This window comes from Triticum aestivum, chromosome 3B (assembly GCF_018294505.1).
Source record: "Triticum aestivum cultivar Chinese Spring chromosome 3B, IWGSC CS RefSeq v2.1, whole genome shotgun sequence".
In the NCBI taxonomy this organism is placed as follows: domain Eukaryota; kingdom Viridiplantae; phylum Streptophyta; class Magnoliopsida; order Poales; family Poaceae; genus Triticum; species Triticum aestivum.
Window position 1 is genome coordinate 588,638,637 of NC_057801.1, and position 23,077 is coordinate 588,661,713.

At 51.1% G+C, this 23,077-nt stretch overlaps 1 protein-coding gene across 1 annotated transcript; it reads left to right on the forward strand.

The window, feature by feature from the left end:
- Nucleotides 1–1,484: 1,484 nt before the first annotated feature.
- LOC123071098 (cytochrome P450 98A1) lies at nt 1,485–3,388 on the forward strand. Its single transcript, XM_044494575.1, has 2 exons — nt 1,485–2,429; nt 2,561–3,388. Exons 1-2 carry the CDS (start codon nt 1,548–1,550, stop codon nt 3,206–3,208), a joined length of 1,530 nt encoding a protein of 509 aa, XP_044350510.1. The 5' UTR covers nt 1,485–1,547; the 3' UTR covers nt 3,209–3,388.
- Nucleotides 3,389–23,077: the final 19,689 nt, after the last annotated feature.

Genomic DNA, 23,077 nt, shown 5'->3' on the forward strand with positions numbered 1-23,077 from the left:
GTGGCAACTCTCTTTTTACCCGAGTTACCATGTGTTTTGCAGGGTACACGTCAACTGTCTAGTGTGCACGTAAGCAGATGTCAACTCTCTTTTACCGAGTTGCCATGTGTTTTTGCATGATACATGTCAACTGCCCTAATGTGCACGTAAGCAGATGGCAACTCTTCCTTTTACATGGCAACTGCCCTAGCATGCTTGCGAGCACATGTCAACTCTCTCAACTGCCTAGTGTTAGTATGTGGCAACTCTTAAAGTTTTGAAATCATGGCAACTACTGTAGATCAGACCATACATGGCAACTGCAGTTGAACAACCATGACAACTGCAGTTGTCCGACATGGCAACCGTAGTTCAGCGACATGACAACTGCAGTTAAACGAACATGGACGAGGGTCTGAACCATGGCAACTGCGGGCGCGCGATGACTGTCACGTGTGGCGTGCGGGACCACGAGGTACGTGGCCTGACATTCAGGGCGTGTGGGTGTTATCTACTTCGCCCACACGCACGCGTGTGAGAGAGATCGGAAGAAAAAAAAGATGTGTGGGCATTACTTGTTTTGCCCATGCGTAGGTGTGTGGGCTGTTTCTCTTTATACACCACACAAAATATGTGGGCAGACTTCCTAATGCCCACACGCGTGGCACTTATCGGCGTGCTTAAAAAAAAATTTAGCATCATGCAGCCTGTCAACAGTTTAGGATTTTAGACACTTTTTGATTAGCTGCCTTGGGCTGCAAAATGACAATGAACAAGAGCACGCGACATTTAGTTGTTCCATCTGAACTCCAACGCAGTAACTGTACGTCTACGCTTATGCGTATTCGAGGAAAAAAGAAGAAATCTGTTAACATGGTCCGTGAAAACAGTTTCTTATTTTTTTGGCGGGGTGCCATGCAAACAGTGAAAATCTGATTCCTGAATCTCGTAAAATATGTGCCCGCGTCACAGGTCAGACGCTGCAGTAATTCCACTTTAGATATGGCACAGCGTAAGTGCAGATGCAGACTGTTTTTTAGGAAAACTAGGAGGATCACCCCCGGCCGTGCCGTGCAGATGGAGATGCCATTCATAGATCCGACGGCCACCACGCGCGATCGACTGCAGAGGAGCGGAACAGAATAGTCTGCATCCTGAGAAGACGACGCATCAACCGATTTTCCAGCCCCTCTCGATGCAAACAGCAAACCGGAGACGATCATCATCGAGACGACAACGTGGACGATTCGCTACCAGGATACTTCCATACGGATCTCCTGCGTACACGTGAGTGAGTAACATTACGACTTACTATGAAGGACCACGCTCGACATTACTTCAACATGAACTGCAGTCGATTCATGGGGCCTACCATGAGCTCAAGCACAGATGAACCAGGAATGGTTGTGAAGTCCTAGGCGCGCGGTGGTAGGTAGCCAGGAGTGTGTCCGTCCATACACATAAATACACGGGCATGCTGACCAAGCTGAACCAGGAAAATTCACAGTCCACCGGAGCTCCCGTACCTACCACCACTCCCACTCCGGGCGAGGCGAGAAGAGTCAGCCATGGACACGGCCACCTTGCTCCCGGTGGCGCTGGCCCTCCTGGCCATCCCCGTCACGGCGCTCCTCCTCAACCGGCTCCGCTTCGGCAGGCTGCCCCCGGGGCCGCGCCCGTGGCCGGTGCTGGGCAACCTCTTCCAAATCGAGCCCGTGCGCTGCCGGTGCTTCGCCGAGTGGGCGGCCCGGTACGGGCCCATCATGACGGTCTGGTTCGGCTCGACGCCGATGGTGGTGGTGTCCACGCCGGAGCTGGCGCAGGAGGTGCTCAAGACCCACGACCAGCACCTGGCCGACCGCTCGCGGAACCGCTCCTCGGAGCGCTTCAGCCGCGGCGGCATGGACCTCATCTGGGCCGACTACGGCCCGCACTACATCAAGGTGCGCAAGTTCTGCAACCTCGAGCTCTTCACGCCGCGCCGCCTCGAGGCGCTCCGCCCCGTCCGCGAGGACGAGGTCACCGCCATGGTCGAGTCCGTGCACAGGGCCGGCAAGGAAGGGAAGCCGGTGGCGGTGCGGGAGTTCCTGGCCACGGTGGGCTTCAACAACATCACGCGCCTGGCCTTCGGGAAGCGGTTCCTGAACGCGGCAGGCGAGCTGGACGAGCAAGGGCGCGAGTTCAAGGAGATCGTCAACAATGGGATCAAGATCGGCGCGTCGCTGTCCATCGCCGAGCACATCCGGTGGCTCCGGTGGCTCACGCCCGTCGACGAGGTGGCCTATCAAGCCCACGGCGACAGGCGCGACCGGCTCACCGTCAAGATCATGGAGGAGCACGCCAGGGCCCTGGAGCGGAGCGGCACCAGCAAGCAGCATTTCGTGGACGCGCTCTTCACGCTCCGGGACAAGTACGACCTCAGTGACGACACCGTCATTGGCCTCCTCTGGGTAATCAATTGAATTAATGCCGCCATCCATAGTACTAACCACTGCACCACAAGCAACTGTTTTATATTATTAGTAATCGCGATTTGATTTGATTCCCTCACCTAATTAGTCACATTTGTCCGCGCGAGCAGGACATGATCACCGCCGGCACGGACACGACAGTGATAACCGTGGAGTGGGCGGTAGCGGAGCTGGTGAGGAACCCGATGGTGCAGCAGAAGGTGCAGGAGGAGCTGGACCGGGTGGTCGGCCGCGACCGGGTGCTGTCGGAGACGGACTTCCCCAACCTGCCCTACCTGCAGGCCGTCGTGAAGGAGTCGCTCCGGCTGCACCCGCCGACGCCGCTGATGCTCCCGCACAGGGCCAGCGCCGCCGTGAAGGTCGCCGGCTACGACATCCCCAAGGGAGCCAGCGTCACGGTGAACGTGTGGGCGATCGCGCGCGACCCCAAGGCGTGGGACAGCCCGCTCGAGTTCCGCCCCGAGCGCTTCCTCCACGACAACATCGACATCAAGGGCTGCGACTACCGCGTGCTGCCCTTCGGCGCCGGCCGCCGGGTGTGCCCCGGCGCGCAGCTCGGGATCAACCTCGTGGCGTCCATGATCGGGCACCTCCTGCACCACTTCACCTGGGCGCTGCCGGACGGGACCCGGCCGGAGGACCTTGACATGATGGAGTCCCCCGGGCTCATCACCTTCATGCGCACGCCGCTGCAGGTCGTCGCCACGCCGCACCTCGAAAAGGAAGAGCTCTACAAGCGGGTGGCCGCTGAGATGTGAGCGACCCGCGCCCTCCCATGCGTCCTGGTGGTTCAGAGCTCATGCTTCAAATTATGAAGTGTTGACGTGCCTTTTTTCGAGTTCTTAGTAGCTACTCCCTCTTTCCCACAATATAAGACGTTTTTTACTACTATACCTATGCATTTATTTTGTTGTTAATCCATAAATATACTTGTGCTACATTATGAATTTCCCCTTTTTGCGATAGAACTTGTATTATTCAATCACCAGGATTACAATCAGGGAGACACAAGTTCTCAACGTCCTCGGGACCAGAGCATATAGCCAAACAACACCACGATTGTTGCGCCTAGCATAATAACTAGCTAAGAACATCTACAGCCGCGTCTGTCGGTGTCAAAACTGACGAATCTTGGATAGGGGATTCCGAACTGTGCGTCCAAGGCTGATGATAACAGGAGGCGAGGGACACAATGTTTACCCAGGTTCGGGCCCTCTCGATGGAGGTAATACCCTACTTCCTGCTTGATTGGTCTTGATGATATGAGTATTACAAGAGTTGATCTACCACGAGATCGTAGAGGCTAAACCCTAGAAGCTAGCCTATGGTTATGATTGTTGTTCTTGTCCTACGGACTAAACCCTCCAGTTTATATAGACACCGGAGGGGGCTAGAGTTACACAGAGTCGGTTACAGAGAAGGAAATCTACATATCCGAATTGCCAAGCTTGCCTTCCACGCAAATGAGAGTCCCACCCGGACACGGGACGAAGTCTTCAATCTTGTATCTTCATAGTCCAACAGTCCGGCCAAAGTATATAGTCCGGCTGTGCGAGGACCCCCTAATCCAGGACTCCCTCAGTAGCCCCTGAACCGGGATTCAATGACGATGAGTCCGGCGCGCAGATTGTCTTCGGCATTGCAAGGCGGGTTCCTTCTCCGAATACTCCACAGAAGATTTTGAACACAAGGATCGTGTCCGGCTCTGCAAAACAAATTTCACACACTACCGTAGAGAGCATAATATTCCACAAATCTAATCTGCTGACAACTTTTCATAGCGTAACATCACTGTTGGGGAACGTAGTAATTTCAAAAAATTTCCTACACACACGCAAGATCATGGTGATGCATAGCAACGAGAGGGGAGAGTGTTGTCCACGTACCCTCGTAGACCGAAAGCGGAAGCGTTATAACAACGCAGTTGATGTAGTCGTACGTCTTCACGATCCGACCGATCCAAGTACCGAACGTGCGGCACCTCCGAGTTCAGCACACGTTCAGCTCGATGACGATCCCCGGACTCCGATCCAGCAGGGTGTCGGGGAAGAGTTCCATCAGCACGACGGTGTGGTGACGATGATGATGTTCTACCGACGCAGGGCTTCGCCTAAGCACCGCTACGATATGACCAAGGTGAAATATGGTGGAGGGGGGCACCGCACATGGCTAAGAAACAATCACGAAGATCAACTTGTGTGCTATGAGGTGCCCCCTGCCCCCGTATATAAAGGAGGGAGGGGGGAGGTGCGGCCGGCCCCTAGGGGTGCGCCTGGAGGAGTCCTACTCCCACCGGGAGTAGGACTCCACCTTCTTGCCTTGTTGGAGAAGGAAGGGGGAAGGGGAAAAGAGAAAAGGGGGGCGCCGCCCCCCTTCCTTGTCCTATTCGGACTAGGGGGGGAGGGGGCGCGCGGCCTGCCCTGGCCGGCCCTCCTCTTCTCCCTTATGGCCCATGTAGGCCCATTAACCTGTTGGAGAACGTTGCATAAAATAAATTTTTTTCCTACGTTCACCAAGATCAATCTATGAGTTCATCTAGCAACGAGAGAGAGGAGTGCATCTACATACCCTTGTAGATCGCGAGCGAAAGCGTTCAAGAGAACGGGGTTGAGGGAGTCGTACTCGTCGTGATCCAAATCACCGGAGATCCTAGCGCCGAACGGATGGCACCTCCGCGTTCAACACACGTACGGTCAGCGTAACGTCTCCTCCTTCTTGATCCAGCAAGGGGGAAGGAGAGGTTGATGAAGATCCAGCAGCACGACGGCGTGGTGGTGGATGCAGCAGGATTTCGGCAGGGCTTCGCCAAGCGCTTGCGGGAGGGAGAGGTGTAGCAAGGGGGGGAGGGAGGCGCCAGGTGTCAGGGTGCGGCTGCCCTCCCACCCCCCTCTTTATATAGGGACCCCAGGGGGGGCGCCGGCCCTAGGAGATGGGATCTCCTAGGGGGGGCGGCGGCCAAGGGGGGAAACTTGCCCCCAAGGCAAGTGGAGGCGCCCCCTCCCCTAGGGTTCCCAACCCTAGGCGCAAAGGGGGGCCCAGGGGGGCGCACCAGCCCACCAGGGGCTGGTTCCCCTCCCACTTCAGCCCATGGGCCCCTCCGGGATGGGTGGCCCCACCCGGTGGACCCCCGGGACCCTTCCGGTGGTCCCGGTACAATACTGGTGACCCCCGAAACTTTCCCAATGGCCGAAACTCGACTTCTCATATATAATTCTTTACCTCCGGACCATTTCGGAACTCCTCGTGACGTCCGGGATCTCATCTGGGACTCCGAACAACTTTTCGTTTGCTGCATACTCATATCTCTACAACCCTAGCGTCACCGAACCTTAAGTGTGTAGACCCTACGGGTTCGGGAGACCTGCAGACATGACCGAGACTGCTCTCCGGTCAATAACCAACAGCGGGATATGGATACCCATGTTGGCTCCCACATGCTCCTCGATGATCTCATCGGATGAACCACGATGTCGAGGATTCAAGCAACCCCGTATACAATTCCCTTTGTCAATCGGTATGTTACTTGCCCGAGATTCGATCGTCGGTATCCCAATACCTCGTTCAATCTCGTTACCGGCAAGTCACTTTACTCGTACCGTAATGCATGATCCCGTGACCAGACACTTGGTCACTTTGAGCTCATTATGATGATGCATTACCGAGTGGGCCCAGTGATACCTCTCCATCATACGGAGTGACAAATCCCAGTCTCGATCCGTGTCAACCCAACAGACACTTTCAGAGATACCCGTAGTATACCTTTATAGTCACCCAGTTGCGTCGTGACGTTTGGTACACCCAAAGCACTCCTACGGTATCCGGGAGTTACACAATCTCATGGTCTAAGGAAAAGATACTTGACATTGGAAAAGCTCTAGCAAAACGAACTACACGATCTTGTGCTATGCTTAGGATTGGGTCTTGTCCATCACATCATTCTCCTAATGATGTGATCCCGTTATCAATGACATCCAATGTCCATAGTGAGGAAACCATGACTATCTGTTGATCAACGAGCTAGTAAACTAGAGGCTCAATAGGGACATATTGTGGTCTATGTATTCACACGTGTATTACGATTTTTGGATAATACAATTATAGCATGAATAAAAGACAATTATCATGAATAAGGAAATATTAATAATAATCCTTTTATTATTGCCTCTAGGGCATATTTCCAACAGTCTCCCACTTGCACTAGAGTCAATAATCTAGTTACATTGTGATGAATCGAACACCCATAGAGTTCTGGTGTTGATCATGTTTTGCTCGCGGAAGAGGTTTAGTCAACGGATCTGCAACATTCAGATCCGTATGTACTTTGCAAATATCTATGTCTCCATCTTGAACATTTTCACGGATGGAGTTGAAACGACGCTTGATGTGCCTGGTCTTCTTGTGAAACCTGGGCTCCTTGGCAAGGGCAATAGCTCCAGTGTTGTCACAGAAGAGAGTGATTGGCCCCGACGCATTGGGTATGACTCCTAGGTCGGTGATGAACTCCTTCATCCATATTGCTTCATGCGCTGCCTCTGAGGCTGCCATGTACTCCGCTTCACATGTAGATCCCGCCACGACGCTCTGCTTGCAACTGCACCAGCTTACTGCTCCACGATTCAACATATACACGTATCCAGTTTGTGACTTAGAGTCATCCAGATCTGTGTCGAAGCTAGCGTCGACGTAACCCTTTACGACGAGCTCTTCGTCACCTCCATAGACGAGAAACATGTCCTTTGTCCTTTTCAGGTACTTCAGGATATTCTTGACCGCTGTCTAGTGTTCCTTGCCGGGATTACTTTGGTACCTTCCTACCAAACTTACGGCAAGGTTTACATCTGGTCTGGTACACAGCATGGCATACATAATAGATCCTATGGCTGAGGCATATGAGATGACTCTCATCTCCTCTTTATCTTCTGCCGTGGTCGGGCATTGCCGAGCTCAATCTTACACCTTGCAACACAAGCAAGAACCCTTTCTTGGACTGATCCATATTAAACTTCTTCAATATCTTATCAAGGTATGTGCTTTGTGAAAGACCTATGAGGCGTCTTGATCTATCCCTATAGATCTTGATGCCTAATATGTAAGCAGCTTCTCCAAGGTCCTTCATTGAAAAACACTTATTCAAGTAGGCCTTAATGCTGTCCAAAAGTTCTATATCATTTCCCATCAAAAGTATGTCATCTACATATAATATGAGAAATGCTACAGAGCTCCCACTCACTTTCTTGTAAACGCAGGCTTCTCCATAAGTCTGCATAAACCCAAACGCTTTGATCATCTCATCAAAGCGAATGTTCCAACTCCGAGATGCTTGCACCAGCCCATAAATGGATCGCTGGAGCTTGCATACCTTGTTAGCATTCTTAGGATCGACAAAACCCTCCGGCTACATCATATACAGTTCTTCCTTAAGATAGCCGAGGGAGTCCTGGATTAGGGGGTGTCTGGATGGCCGGACTAAGACCTTTGGCCGGACTCCCGGACTATGAAGATACAAGATTGAAGACTCCGTCCCGTGTCCGGATGGGACTTTCCTTGGCGTGGAAGGCAAGCTTGGCGATACGATATGAAGATCTCCTCCCATTGTAACCGACTCTGTGTAACCCTAGCCCTCTCCGGTGTCTATATAAACCGGATAGTTTTAGTCCATAGAAAAAACAACAATCGTACCATAGGCTAGCTTCTAGGGTTTAGCCACTCCGATCTCGTGGTAGATCTACTCTTGTACTACCCATATCATCAATATTAATCAAGCATGAGTAGGGTTTTACCTCCATCGAGAGGGCCCGAACCTGGGTAAAAACATCGTGTCCCTTGTCTCCTGTTACCATCCGCCTAGATGCACAGTGCGGGACCCCCTACCCGAGATCCGCCAGTTTTGACACTGACATTGGTGCTTTCATTGAGAGTTCCTCTGTGTCGTCGCCTTTAGGCCCGATGGCTTCTTCGCTCGTCAATCGCGATGCGGTCTGGGATGAGACTTTTCTCCTCGGACAGATCTTCGTATTCGGCGGCTTCGCACTGCGGGCCGACTCATTCGGCCATCTGGAGCAGATCGAAAGCTACGCCCCTGGCCATCAGGTCAGGTTTGGAAGCTTAAACTACACGGCCAACATCCGTGGGGACTTGATCTTCGACGGATTTGAGCCACGACCGGGTGCGCCGCACTGTCACGATGGGCATGATTTAGCTCTGTCATCGGACAACGCCCAGAGCGTCGCTCAGGTGTCCGCTCCGACCATTAGCTCGGAGCCCACTACGCCAGTCGGGGACGGATGGTTGGACGCCACCCCGGAAACTGCAATCTCTACGGCGATAGGGCCGGATACCAGCCTAGTCCCTCGCAAGGCCCGTGACTCCAAGGTGTCGGACTCCGATCCGGGCTCCGTAAATCCCGCACCTCTTCTGATTAAGCCCGATTGGGCTCCGGTCATGGAGTTCACCGCCGTGGATGTCTTTCAGCACTCACCTTTTGGCAACATCCCGAATTCGTTAAAGTCTCTCTCTTTGTCAGGAGAGCCCTGGCCGGACTACGGCCAACACGGTTGGGATGCGGACGACGAAGAAATTCGTAGCCCACCCACCACCCACTTCGTAGCCATTGTCGACGATTTAACCGACATGCTCAACTTCGACTCCGAAGACATCGACGGCATGGACGCCGATGAAGGAGTCGATCAAGAACCAGTGCCTATAGGGAACTAGAAAGCCACCTCGTAATATGACATATATATGGTGGACACCCCTAAAGCGGGGGATGGGGAGGAGAAAACGGAGGATGATCCCTCCAAGAAGCAACCCAAGCGCCAACGTCAGCGGCGCCGCTCTAAGTCCCGCCAAAGAAAAAACAGCGATTCCGGCACCGGAGATAACAATACGCCGGACAGTGCCGAGGACAACCCCCTCCAGCAGGATTCAGTGCAGGAGGACGAAAGAGCCAGCCCTCATGAGAGAGCGGCCGACAAAGAAGACGAGGACGACAATTACATGCCTCCCTCCGAAGACGAGGCAAGCCTTGACGATGACGAATTCGTCATGCCAGAGGATCCCGTCGAACAAGAGCATTTCAAATGCAGACTCGTAGCCACGGCAAGCAGCCTCAAGAAGAAATAGCAGCAACTTAGAGATGACCAAGACTTGCTAGCCGACAGATGGACCAAAGTCCTGGCGGCCGAAGAGTATAAACTAGAACGCCCATCCAAGAGCTACCCGAAGCGCAGGCTGCTACCCCAACTTGAGGAGGAAGCAACTAAACCTACATCACCAGCGTACGATGTGCCCAATCGGCCACCCCGTGGCCGCGATAGAGAGGCCTTCAGGCCCTCAACCCAGGCCGCCCCCAACACCGCTCAAAACATACTAGAGTACGGGGAGACACAACAGACCTGCGAGACATCTTGGAGAATAAGGCAAGGCAAACAAGATCGATCTACGGATCGCATGGGCGCCCCGCTTCACGTGACGCTAGCCATCACGTCGGACATAATAAGTATGGCCCGGCCGAATACAACAGACCAAGCTCGTCCGAGCTGCGTCGCGATATAGCCCAGTACAAGGGTGCCGCACACCCACTATGCTTCACAGATGAAGTAATGGATCATCAAATCCCCGAGGGCTTCAAGCCCGTAAACATCGAATCATACGATGGCACAATAGATCCTGCGGTATGGATCGAGGATTATCTCCTTCACATCCACATGGCTCGTGGTGATGATCTACACGCCATCAAATACCTCCCGCTCAAGCTTAAAGGACCAGCTCGACATTGGCTTAATAGCCTACCAGCAGAGTCAATTAGTTGTTGGGAGGACCTGGAATCCGTATTCCTTGACAACTTCCAGGGCACGTATGTGCGACCACCAGACGCCGATGACCTAAGCCACATAATCCAGCAGCCAGAGGAATCGGCCAGACAATTCTGGACACAGTTCCTGACCAAGAAAAACCAAATAGTTGATTGTCCGGACGCCGAGGCCCTCGCAGCCTTAAGGCACAACATCCGAGACAAATGGCTTGCCCGACACCTAGGACAGGAAAAGCCGAAGTCTATGGCAGCCCTCACGACACTCATGACCCGCTTCTGTGCGGGAAAAGACAGCTGGCTAGCTCGTAGCAAGAATATAACCAAGAGCCCCGGCAATTCGGATACCAAGGATAACAACGGCAGGTCATGTTGCAACAAGCATAAACGCCGCATTAACGGTGACAATACTGAAGATATGGCAGTCAATGCCGGATTCAGAGGCTCTAAACCGGGTCAGCGGAAGAAGCCATTCAAAAGAAACCCTCAGGGCCCATCCAGCTTAGACCGGATACTCGATCGCTCGTGCCAGATACACAGCACACCCGAACAACCAGCCAATCACACCAACAGGTATTGTTGGGTGTTCAAGCAGGCAGGCAAGTTAAGTGCCGAGACCAGAGACAAGGGGCTACATAGCGATGACGAGCAGGGGCCCCGGCCGCCGAACAACAAAGGACATAAGGGATTTCCCCCGCAAGTTCGGACGGTGAATATGATATACGCAACCCACATCCCCAAAAGGGAGCGGAAGCGTGCTCTCAAGGACGTCTATGCGCTGGAGCCAGTCGCCCCAAAGTTCAACCCATGGTCCTCCTGCCCGATCACCTTCGATCGACGGGACCATCCCACCAGCATCCGTCACGGCGGATTCGCCGCACTGGTCCTAGACCCAATTATCGACGGATTCCACCTTACCAGAGTCCTAATGGATGGCAGTAGTAGCCTGAACCTGCTTTACCAGGACACAGTGCGAAAAACGGGCATTGATCCTTCAAGGATTAAACCCACAAAGACAACATTCAAAGGTGTCATACTAGGGGTAGAAGCCAGCTATACAGGCTCGGTCACACTCGAGGTGGTCTTCGGATCCCCGGATAACTTCCGGAGCGAGGAGTTAATCTTTGACATAGTCCCATTCCACAGCGGCTATCACGCCCTGCTCGGGCGAACCACATTTGCCAAATTCAATGCGGTGCCGCACTACGCATATCTCAAGCTCAAGATGCCAGGACCTCGCGGAGTCATCACGGTAAACGGAAACACCGAACGCTCTCTCCGAACGGAGGAGCACACGGCGGCCCTGGCGGCGGAAGTACAGAGTAGCCTCTCAAGGCAGTTCTCCAATCCAGGTGCCAAACGTCCGGACAACGTCAAGCGAGCCCAAAGTAACCTACAACAAATCCGGCTGGCACGTTCCGAGCAAGCATAGCAGTGCGGCCCCAACCCCGGCCCCTGTCAAACGGCGATACTGGTACCACGCGTACATAATTACGCCTTAGAGATACCATGGGCATAACGGGAGGGGCACAACAACGGCACACCCAGAATGCGGCTCAACCGCACTAAGGGGCTCCCTATTTCGCCGTTTTCCTTTTCACACCATTTTAGGACCCAACTATTCGGAAGGCCTGTCCGGCAATACTCTCGCCGAACCAACGATGCAATAGCCAGGGAGGAAGCAAGCCACGTCAAAAGTCCAGGTGGTCTCTATAATGAGTTTAATACCTGTTTCTCTTATAATCCTGCAGCTTGCCCCTGAAGGGGAATATGTCAAATACTCCCATCTCTTGCTTACCGCACTTTTTGTATCGTTCTGCTTTCGCAGCAGCCCTTTTTTAATGAACAATACATAGCTCTTACCTATTATTGTGCTTATCTATTTTTATATGCAAATATGTTCAATCATGACACTATGCAACCATACACTTTGGTACGGATAATACACCAGGGGCTTACAACACCCCATAACATGGTGTGAGAAGACCGAACACTCTAACAAGTGCGGCACCCCGAACTTATAACACTATATGCATCGGCTCCGAATCATGTCTTGGTCAATAGTTGGGTTTGCCCGGCTCCCATGTTTTGGTACCTTACATTCAGCATTGTTGGCTAAGGTAGCGCTGGGAGAACTACTGCGATTGTGCCCCAGTTGAGCTGGTGAAAGATCGAGGATGTCGCCTAAAGGGGGGGGGTGAATAGGCGCTTTAAAATAATTACGGTTTGGCTTGAACAAATGCGGAATAAAACTAGCGGTTAATTTGTCAAGCACAAAACCTACAACAACTAGGCTCACCTATGTGCACCAACAACTTATGCTAAGAAAGATAAGCAACTATGTGATAGCAAGATATATGACAAAGAACAATATGGATATCACAAAGTAAAGTGCATAAGTAAAGGGGCTCGGGTAAGAGATAACCGAGGCACGCGGAGACAATGATGTATCCCGAAGTTCACACCCTTGCGGATGCTAATCTCCGTTTGGAGCGGTGTGGAGGCACAATGCTCCCCAAGAAGCCACTAGGGCCACCGTAATCTCCTCACGCCCTCGCACAATGCAAGATGCCGTGATTCCACTAAGGGACCCTTGAGGGCGGTCACCGAACCCGTACAAATGGCGACCCTTCGGGGCGGTCACCGAACCCGTACACTTTGGCAACCCTTGGGGGCGGTCACGGGTACCCGTCAAATTGCTCGGGGCGATCTCCACAACCTAATTGGAGACCCCGACGCTTGCCCGGAGCTTTACACCACAATGATTGAGCTCCGAACACCACCAACCGTCTAGGGCACCAAGGCACCCAAGAGGAACAAGCTCCAGGGTGCCCAAACACCGAAGAGTAATAAGCTTCTCAAACTTCACTTCCACGTATCACCGTGGAGAACTCAAACCGACGCACCAAATGCAATGGCAAGGGCACACGGAGTGCCCAAGTCCTTCTCTCCCAAATCCCACCAAAGCAACTAATGCTAGGGAGGAAAATGAGAGGAAGAACGAAAGAAGAACACGAAGAACTCCAAGATCTAGATCCAAGGGGTTCCCCTCACTTAGAGGAGAAAGTGATTGGTGGAAACGTGGATCTAGATCTCCTCTCTTTTTTCCCTCAAGAACTAGCAAGAATCCATGGAGGGATTGAGTGTTAGCAAGCTCGAAGAAGGTCAACAATGGGGGAAGAACATGAGCTCAAAGGATTAGGTTCATTGGGGAAGAAGACCCCCTTTTATAGGACCTCCCGAATCCAACCGTTATGTGCTCAGGTCGTGCACAAGCGGTACTACCGCTTAGCACGGTCAAAACAGCCCAAACGAGAGAGAAAACACGAGATTTTTGTCCGGGGCGGTACTACCGCTTAGGAGCCACGGTAGTACTGCTCTGGAGCGGTACTACCGCTCAGGAGCAGCGGTAGTACCGCTCTGGAGCGGTAGTAAAAAATTACATCCGCTCTAGTCGCGGTAGTACCGCTGCAGCCTTTACCAAAACAGCCACAACTTTTGCAAACGGACTCCGAATTCAACGAAACCAAGTTTGTTGGAAAGCTAATGACATGGGCTAACACAATATTGATAGAAATATCAAGAATAAGCAAATGAGAAAAGTCCCATAAGAAAATGGCGAGAACCCTTCATCGGATAAGACCGGTAAAACCTCCAACACCGAAAACATCATAGAAGATGCATGCGAACTCTGTTTTCGATGAACTCAAGCTTGTCATCAAGATGACCATAAGCTCTAAGACTCACAAAGATAACCAAACAAGAACCAAGAAACATGATGCAAGGATGCAATGGTTTGAGCTCTCTACTAACGATACGATCAAGCTACCAACTTGAGAGCCCCCCTTGATAGTACGGCAAACGATCCTATAACTCGGTCTCCCAACTACCACCACAAGACCAGTAAAATAGAAAACCTATCAAGGGAAAACCTTTGCCTTGCACATGGTCCACTTGAGCTAGATGAAGACGATCTTGACTCCCTCAAGTTGGACCACCTTTCTTGATTGCGTTGGCTCGATGAAGACTAGATGATTGCTCCCCTATAGTTCACTATGGGTGAGCCACTCTTCGGCACATCTTCACAAGTCCATTGACACCACAATGGATGGCAAGATTCAAGCACTTGATCTCTTCGTGATGCTCCACTTGAACTTGCACACGACAATCTTGATGACGATCACCACTTGATGTCATCCTTTCCATGGGTTGTATGATATCTTCCTCTTGACGCAAGCCCATGGATACGTACCTAACCCCACATACAACTCTCACATAGACCATGGGTTAGTACATAAAGTGTAATGGACAATGCTTACCATACCATGGGATCACTTGATCCCTCTCGGTACATCTTCTACGCTTTGTGAGTTGATCAACTTGATTCACTCTTGACTTAGTCTTGATCAACCTTGAATCTTTGCAACTCTCTTCATTTGGATGATGTCTTGAAGGTAAACATGAATGATCACACAACCTTCTTCTTCAAGACATGCTTGCAATAAGCTCAACACTCGCATGACCAATCTTTGAATAATTTCTTAATAGCACCTTGGTCAACTCAAAAACTCCTTGAAACCAACACATGGACTTCAAGAAAAGCCTATGGACAAATCCTTCAAATACAACTCAAGACAACCATTAGTCCATAGAGATTGTCATCAATTACCAAAACCAAACATGGGGGCACCGCATGTTCTTTCAGCTGGGTTAACACCTGAGTAGAGAAAGCTAAAACTGACTGTCATGATAGTGCGAGAGACCGGTCACTGTTCGCGAGGTTTCTTTGAGTCCTTAAAGACTTATGCCGCTTCGAGCGAGGAACCGGACTTATCCGGCCTAGGCGTGGATAGCGCCCTGAACTCGGTCTTCCGAATACTAGGGGCTTCACCGAAATTTAAAATTATAGAATTCTATGGCTAAGTGAGAGTGATAAAGCATTATAAGTACGAGGGCCTGGTTCGTTGTGCTGAACGCCTCCCTAGACGGACCCAAGAATGGGAACAAGAGCGCTCAGGTTTATCCCGAACACCCCAGCACTCGTGGCATGGGGTTCGAAGCTGACGACTTGCATCTCTCAGATTTGATAAACGGCCGCACATAAGGTAATATTTTAAATTAACAAGCATTGCTTAACACATATGAACAAAGCTTCAGCGTACAGGATAACAAATGCGGGTTTACTCAAAAATTACATCTTTGGAGCACTCATCCGCTATGCAGCGGGCACCCTTCAGAACGCCATTATAATACATCTCGGGCGTACGATACTCCTTGCCCGGCAGTGGCGCGTCCGTCAACAGCTTCTCCGCGTCTAGCTTGCCCCAGTGCACCTTAGCACGGGCAAGGGCCTGACGGGCACCTTCAATACAAACGGAGCGCTTGACGACCTCAATCCACGGACACACGTCCACCATCCGCCGCACCAGACCAAAGTAGCTCCCAAGCATGACTTCTCCAGGCCACAGCCGAGCTATGAGGCCCTTCATGGCCTGTTCGGCCACCTTGTGGAGCTCAACCAGCTGCTTCAGCTGGTCGCTCAGGGGCACCGGATGTTCGGCCTCAGCATACTGAGACCAGAACACTTTTTCCGTCGAGCTCCCCTCTTCGGCTCGGTAGTATGCGGCGGCATCAGACACACTACGGGGCAGATCGGCAAACGCTCCTGGAGAGCTCCGGATTCGGGTAAGTAGCAGATAATTAACTTTTATATTTTTGCTTTGCATAAAGAATGCCTTACCCGCCGCTATCTTCTTCATCGCCTCGATCTCCTGAAGGGCCTTCTGGGCTTCGGCCTTAGCGGTCTTGGCACTCTCAAGAGCCAAGGCAAGCTCAGACTCTCGAGTCTTCGAGTCACGCTCCAAACTCTCGTGTTTTTCCACGAGAGCCTGGAGCTCTTGCCGCACCTCCACCACCCGCGCCTCCCGCTTCTCTCGCTCGGTGCGCTCCAAGGCCGCACTCTTTTCGGCCTTCGAAACCGCCTCTTTCAGGTTCACCACCTCGGTTGTGGCTCCTGCAACATTAACATTGGTCCTGTTATTATTATGCAACCAAGTATTTCTATATACATTTACAGGAGGTACTATGTACCCTCTTTATCCTCGAGCTGCTTCTTGGCATGGCCGAGCTCGCTCTCGGACCGCTCGAGGATTTCCTTCAAGCTATTGACCTCCGCAATCAGTGCGACAGAGGTCAGCAGCGCAGCCTGCATTCCCATATTGACATATTTCTATTAGACTCCTGCGTATATCTTTTGAGATCCTCAGTTTGGCTTTTCTTTCCGAACACCGAACTGAGCATCAGGGGCTAGTATCTATGCGGTAACATTTTTATATGTTTTTGAACACATACCTCAAAGCCCGTTAACAGGCTTGTGCAGGCTTCCGTCAGCCCGCTCTTGGCGGACTGAACCTTCTGAATCACCGCACTCATAACAGTGCGGTGTTCTTCGTTGATGGAGGCGCCGTTAAGCGCCTCCAGCAAATTGTCCGGTGCCTCCGGGTGGACGGAAGTCACCGGCGTTGCAGGCTTGCCCTTCTTATGAAGGCGCCGCCTGTCGGGCTCTAGAACAACTGATGGTTCTGGAGCAGTGTCCGGCCCAGGGCCGGACTTAGATCCCTCCGGGGCTTTACCCCCTTTGGGATAAGAGTCCGGAAGGTCGCCTTGTGGTGCTTCCAGGACCACCTCCTCCTGGTTTTGTCCCCTACGGGACTCCACCTCCGCATCGTCTGTAGGGAGAGGGGAGGAGGACGTCGGAAGTGAAGCGCTATTCACATCCGACGAATTCAGAGATCCGCTCGACGAATCGCCAAGTTGAGCTCTGGGCGGACTGCATGATTAGCTTTGGTGTTAGAAGCTATCAAATAATAAAGGAGTACAATAAGTCATTCGGGTAGCCGGACACTTACGATTTTGCCAGGGGCTTGACCCTGGATGGCCAGTCCTCCCCGCCGTCTTCGGCGTCGGGGGCGTAGTCCGGCAGAAGGGACTTCCCCTTCTTGGACCCTCCGGCTTCCCCAGTTGGGGCGGCCTTTCTCTTCTTTCCTCCCCTCGTTGGAGGGGGAGAGGCATCTTCTTCTTCCTCCTCCTCGTCTTCGGAGGCGGAGGGTGCGTTGGGGCCGTCAGGCAAATCCGACGACACCGGGCACCGGGAACTCTTTCGGGTCCCCGTGGCCTTCTCCTTGGCCTTCTTCTCTGGCACCACATGGGGTGCCGGAACCAATAGCTTCGCTAAGTGTGCGTCTACTGGGCCTTCGGGCAAAGGGGCCGGACAGTCGAACTGTCCGGATGTCCTCTTCCAGTCCTGTCAAAGGAACGGGAGTTTAGATCCCACATAAAGTCACACTATGAAATTCGGGTATCCCGTAAGGGACTAAAGGTAAGCTTACTTCGGAGGCTTGACGTTTGGCGCAGAACCCGCGATCCTCGGTGACGGGAGGGGAGACCTCGGAACTCTTGAAAAGCACCTCCCAGGCGTCCTCGTGCTTCGTTTTGAAGAGCCGGGATAGAGTCTGGTGCCGTGCCGGGTCGAACTCCCACAAATTGAAGTCCCGTCATTGACACGGGAGGATCCAACGGAAGAGCATGACCTGGACCATGTTGACAAGCTTGACCTTCTTGGTCACCAGGTCTCGGACGCAGGTTTGGAGTCCGGTCACCTCTTCCGGATTGCCCCACGACAGGCCCGTCTCTTTCCAAGATGTGAGCCGGGTGGGGATGCCGGATCGAAATTCAGGGGCCGCTGCCCATTTAGGCTCACGCGGCTCAGTGATATAAAACCACCCAGATTGCCACCCTTTGATGGTTTCCACGAAGGCACCCTCGAGCCAGGTGACATTGGCTATCTTGCCCACCATGGCGCCTCCGCATTCCGCTTGTCGGCCTTGCACGACCTTCGGCTTGACGCTGAAGATCTTCAGCCATAGGCCAAAGTGGGGCTGGATGCGAAAAAAGGCCTCGCACACGACGATAAACACCGAGATATGGAGGATGAAGTTCGGGGCCAGATCGTGGAAGTCCAGGCCGTAGTAGAACATGAGCCCCCGGACGAACGGGTGAAGAGGAAAACCCAGTCCGCGGAGGAAATGGGGAAGAAAAACAACCCTCTCATGGGGCCTGGGGGTGGGGATGTGTTGCCCCGCATCTGGGAGCCGATGCGCGATGTCATTAGACAAGTATCCGGCCTTCCTCAGGTTTTTGATTTGTCCCTCCGTGACGGAGGAGGCCATCCATCTACCTCCCGCTCCAGACATGGTTGGAGAAGGTTGAGGTGGGAAGTGCGGGCTTGGGCGCTGGAGCTCGAGCGCGCAGGGACGGATAAGCAGAGGAGGAAGAGGGCGTGAATGGAAAGGGCGGATTCTTATCCCCTTATATGGGTGGCCAAAACTACGAGCCCCCCACCGGCCTAATAAAACTCGCTTATCTCCCAAGCGCCGCGGTTAATGGCGCGGTTGGGTTACCCACACCCGTATTGATGAGAATCCCGGAATAAGGGGACACGATCTCTGCTTTGACAAGACGTGCCACGGAAACCGCCTCGCTAAACGCGCTGAGGTGGAACAATAAAATGAATAAAGAGCCTGGCTGTGGCATGATGTCACGCCACGGAATACGCCAGCAGATCCGATTGATACAAATATTATTCTCTCTACGAAGGAATGTGGAACTTATTTTGCAGAGCCGGACACTACCCTGGTGTTCAACATCTTCTATGAAATATTCGGAGGAGGAACCCGCCTTGCAATGCCGAAGACAACTTGCGCACCGGACTCGTCGTCATTGAAGCCTGGTTCAGGGGCTACTGAGGGAGTCCTGGATTAGGGGGTGTCCGGATGGCCGGACTAAGACCTTTGGCCGGACTCCCGGACTATGAAGATACAAGATTGAAGACTCCGTCCCATGTCCGGATGGGACTTTCCTTGGCGTGGAAGGCAAGCTTGGCGATATGATATGAAGATCTCCTCCCATTGTAACCGACTCTGTGTAACCCTAGCCCTCTCCGGTGTCTATATAAACTGGAGAGTTTTAGTCCGTAGAAAAAACAACAATCGTACCATAGGCTAGCTTCTAGGGTTTAGCCACTCTGATCTCGTGGTAGATCTACTCTTGTACTACCCATATCATCAATATTAATCAAGCAGGAGTAGGGTTTTACCTCCATCGACAGGGCCCGAACCTGGGTAAAAACATCGTGTCCCTTGTCTCCTGTTACCATCCGCCTAGACGCACAGTGCGGGACCCTCTACCCGAGATCCGCCGGTTTTGACACCGACAATAGCCGTTAAGGAATGCCGTTTTGACATCCATCTGCCATATCTCATAATCATAGTATGCGGCAATTGCTAACATGATTTAGACGGACTTCAGCTTCGCTACGGGAGAGAAAGTCTCATCGTAGTCAACCCCTTGAACTTGCCGATAACCCTTAGCGACAAGTCGAGCTTTATAGATGGTAATATTACCATCCGCGTCTGTCTTCTTCTTAAAGATCCATTTGTTTTCTATTGCTCACCGATCATCGGGCAAGTCTGTCAAAGTCCATACTTTGTTTTCTTACATGGATTCTATCTCGGATTGCATGGCTTCAAGCAATTTGTTGGAATCTGGGCCCGCCATCGCTTCTTCATGGTTTGAAGGTTCACCGTTGTCTAACAACATGATTTCCAGGACAGGGTTGCCATACCACTCTCATGTGGAACGTGTCCTTGTGGACCTACGAAGTTCAGTAGCAACTTGATACGAAGTACCTTGATCATCATCATTAATTTCCTCTCCAGTCGGTGTAGGCACCATAGGAACATTTTCCTGAGCTGCACTATTTTCCGGTTCAAGAGGTAGTACTTCACCGAGTTCTACTTTCCTCCCACTTACTCCTTTCGAGAGAAACTCTTTTTCCAAAAAGGATCCGTTCTTGGCAACAAAGATCTTGCCTTCGGATCTAAGGTAGAAGGTATACCCAATGGTTTCCTTAGGGTATCCTATGAATACACATTTTTCCGACTTGGGTTCGAGCTTTTCAGGTTGAAGTTTCTTGACATAAGCATCGCATCCCCAAACTTTTAGAAATGACAGCTTAGATTTCTTCCCAAACCATAATTCATACAGTGTTGTCTCAACGGATTTAGACGGAGCCCTATTTAAAGTGAATGTAGCTGTCTCTAGAGCGTATCCCCAAAATGATAGCGGTAAATCGGTAAGAGACATCATAGATCGCACCATATCCAATAGAGTGCGATTACGACGTTCGGACACACCGTTACGCTGAGGTGTTCCAGGCGGCGTGAGTTGTGAAACGATTCCACATTTCCTTAAGTGCGTACCAAATTCGTGACTTAAATATTCTCCTCCATGATCTGATCATAAGAACTTTATCTTTCGGTCATGTTGATTCTCTACCTCATTCTGAGATTCCTTGAAATTTTCAAAGGTCTCAGACTTGTGTTTCATCAAGTAGACATACCCATATCTACTTAAGTCATCAGTGAGAGTGAGAACATAACGATATCCTCCGCGAGCCTCAATGCTCATTGGACCACACACATCAGTATGTATGATTTCCAATAAGTTGGTTGCTCGCTCCATTGTTCCGGAGAACGGAGTCTTGGTCATTTTGCCCATGAGGCATGGTTCGCATGTGTCAAATGATTCATAATCGAGAGACTCTAAAAGTCCATCAGCATGGAGCTTCTTCATGCGCTTGACACTAATGTGACCAAGGTGGCAGTGCCACAAGTATGTGGGAATATCGTTATCAACTTTGCATCTTTTGGTATTCACACTATGAATATGTGTAACATCACGTTCGAGATTCATCAAGAATAAACCATTGACCATCGGGGCATGACCATAAAACATATCTCTCATATAAATAGAACAACCATTATTCTCGAATTTAAATGAGTAGCCATCTCGTATTAAACGAGATCCAGATACAATGTTCATGCTCAAACTTGGCACTAAATAAGAATCATTGAGGTTTAAAACTAATCCCGTGGGTAAATGTAGGGGCAGCATGCCGACAGCGATCACATCGACCTTGGAACCATTCCCGACGTGCATCGTCACCTCGTCCTTCGCCAGTCTCCGCTTATTCCGCAGCTCCTGCCGTGAGTTACAAATATGAGCAACGACACCGGTATCAAATACCCAGGAGTTACTACGAGTACTGGTAAGGTACACATCAATTACATGTATATCACATATACCTTTAGTGTTGCCGGCCTTCTTGTCCGCTAAGTATTTGGGGCAGTTCCGCTTCCAGTGACCCTTCCCTTTGCAATAAAAGCACTCAGTCTCAGGCTTGGGTCCATTCTTTGACTTCTTCCCGGCAACTGGCTTACCGGGTGCGGCAACATCCTTGCCGTCTTTCTTGAAGTTCTTCTTACCCTTGCCCTTCTTGAACTTGGTGGTTTTATTGACCATCAACACTTGATGTTCTTTCTTGATTTCTACCTCTGCCGACTTCAGCATTGAAAATACTTCAGGAATAGTTTTCACCATCCCCTGCATATTGTAGTTCATCACAAAGCTCTTGTAGCTCGGTGGGAGCGACTGAAGGATTCTGTCAATGACCGCCTCGTCCGGGAGGTTAATGTCTAGCTGGGACAAGCGGTTGTGCAACCTAGACATTTTGAGTATGTGCTCACTGACAAAACTATTTTCCTCCATCTTACAACTATAGAACTTGTCGGAGACTTCATATCTCTCAACCCGGGCGTGAGCTTGGAAAACCATTTTCAGCTCCTCAAACATCTCATATGCTCTGTGTTGCTCAAAACGCTTTTGGAGCCCCGGTTCTAAGCTGTAAAGCATGCCGCACTGAACGAGGGAGTAATCATCAGCACGTGACTGCCAAGCGTTCATAACGTCTTGGTTCTCTAGGATGGGTGCTTCACCTAGCGGTCCTTCTAGGACATATGCTTTCTTGGCAGCTATGAGGATGATCCTCAGGTTCCGGACCCAGTCCGTATAGTTGCTGCCGTCATCTTTCAGCTTGGTTTTCTCTAGGAACGCATTGAAGTTCATGTTGACATGAGCGTTGGCCATTTGATCTACAAGACATTTTTGCAAAGATTTTAGACTAAGTTCATGATAATTAAGTTCATCTAATAAAATTATTTAATGAACTCCCAGTCAGATTTGACATCCCTCTAGTCATCTAAGTGTTACATGATCCGAGTCGACTAGGCCGTGTCTGATCATCACGTGAGACGGACTAGTCATCACCGCTGAGCATCTCCATGTTGATCGTATCTTCCATACGACTCATGTTCGACCTTTCGGTCTCTATGTTCCGAGGCCATGTCTGTACATGCTAGGCTCGTCAAGTTAACCTAAGTGTTTTGCATGTGTAAATCTGTCTTACACCCGTTGTATGTGAATGTAGGAATCGATCACACCCGATCATCACGTGGTGCTTCGAAACGACGAACTTTAGCAACGGTGCACAGTTAGGGGGAACACTTTCTTGAAATTATTATGAGGGATCATCTTATTTACTACCGTCGTTCTAAGTAAACAAGATGCATAAACATAATAAACATCACATGCACTTAAATAGTAGTGACATGATATGGCCAATATCATATAGCTCCTTTGATCTCCATCTTCGGGGCTCCATGATCATCTTCGTCACCGGCATGACACCATGATCTCCATCATCGTGTCTCCATGAAGTTGCTCGCCAACTATTACTTCTACTACTATGGCTAACAGTTTAGCAATAAAGTAAAGTAATTACATGGCGTTAAATCATTGACACGCAGGTCATACAATAATTAAGACAACTCCAATGGCTCCTGCCGGTTGTCATACTCAT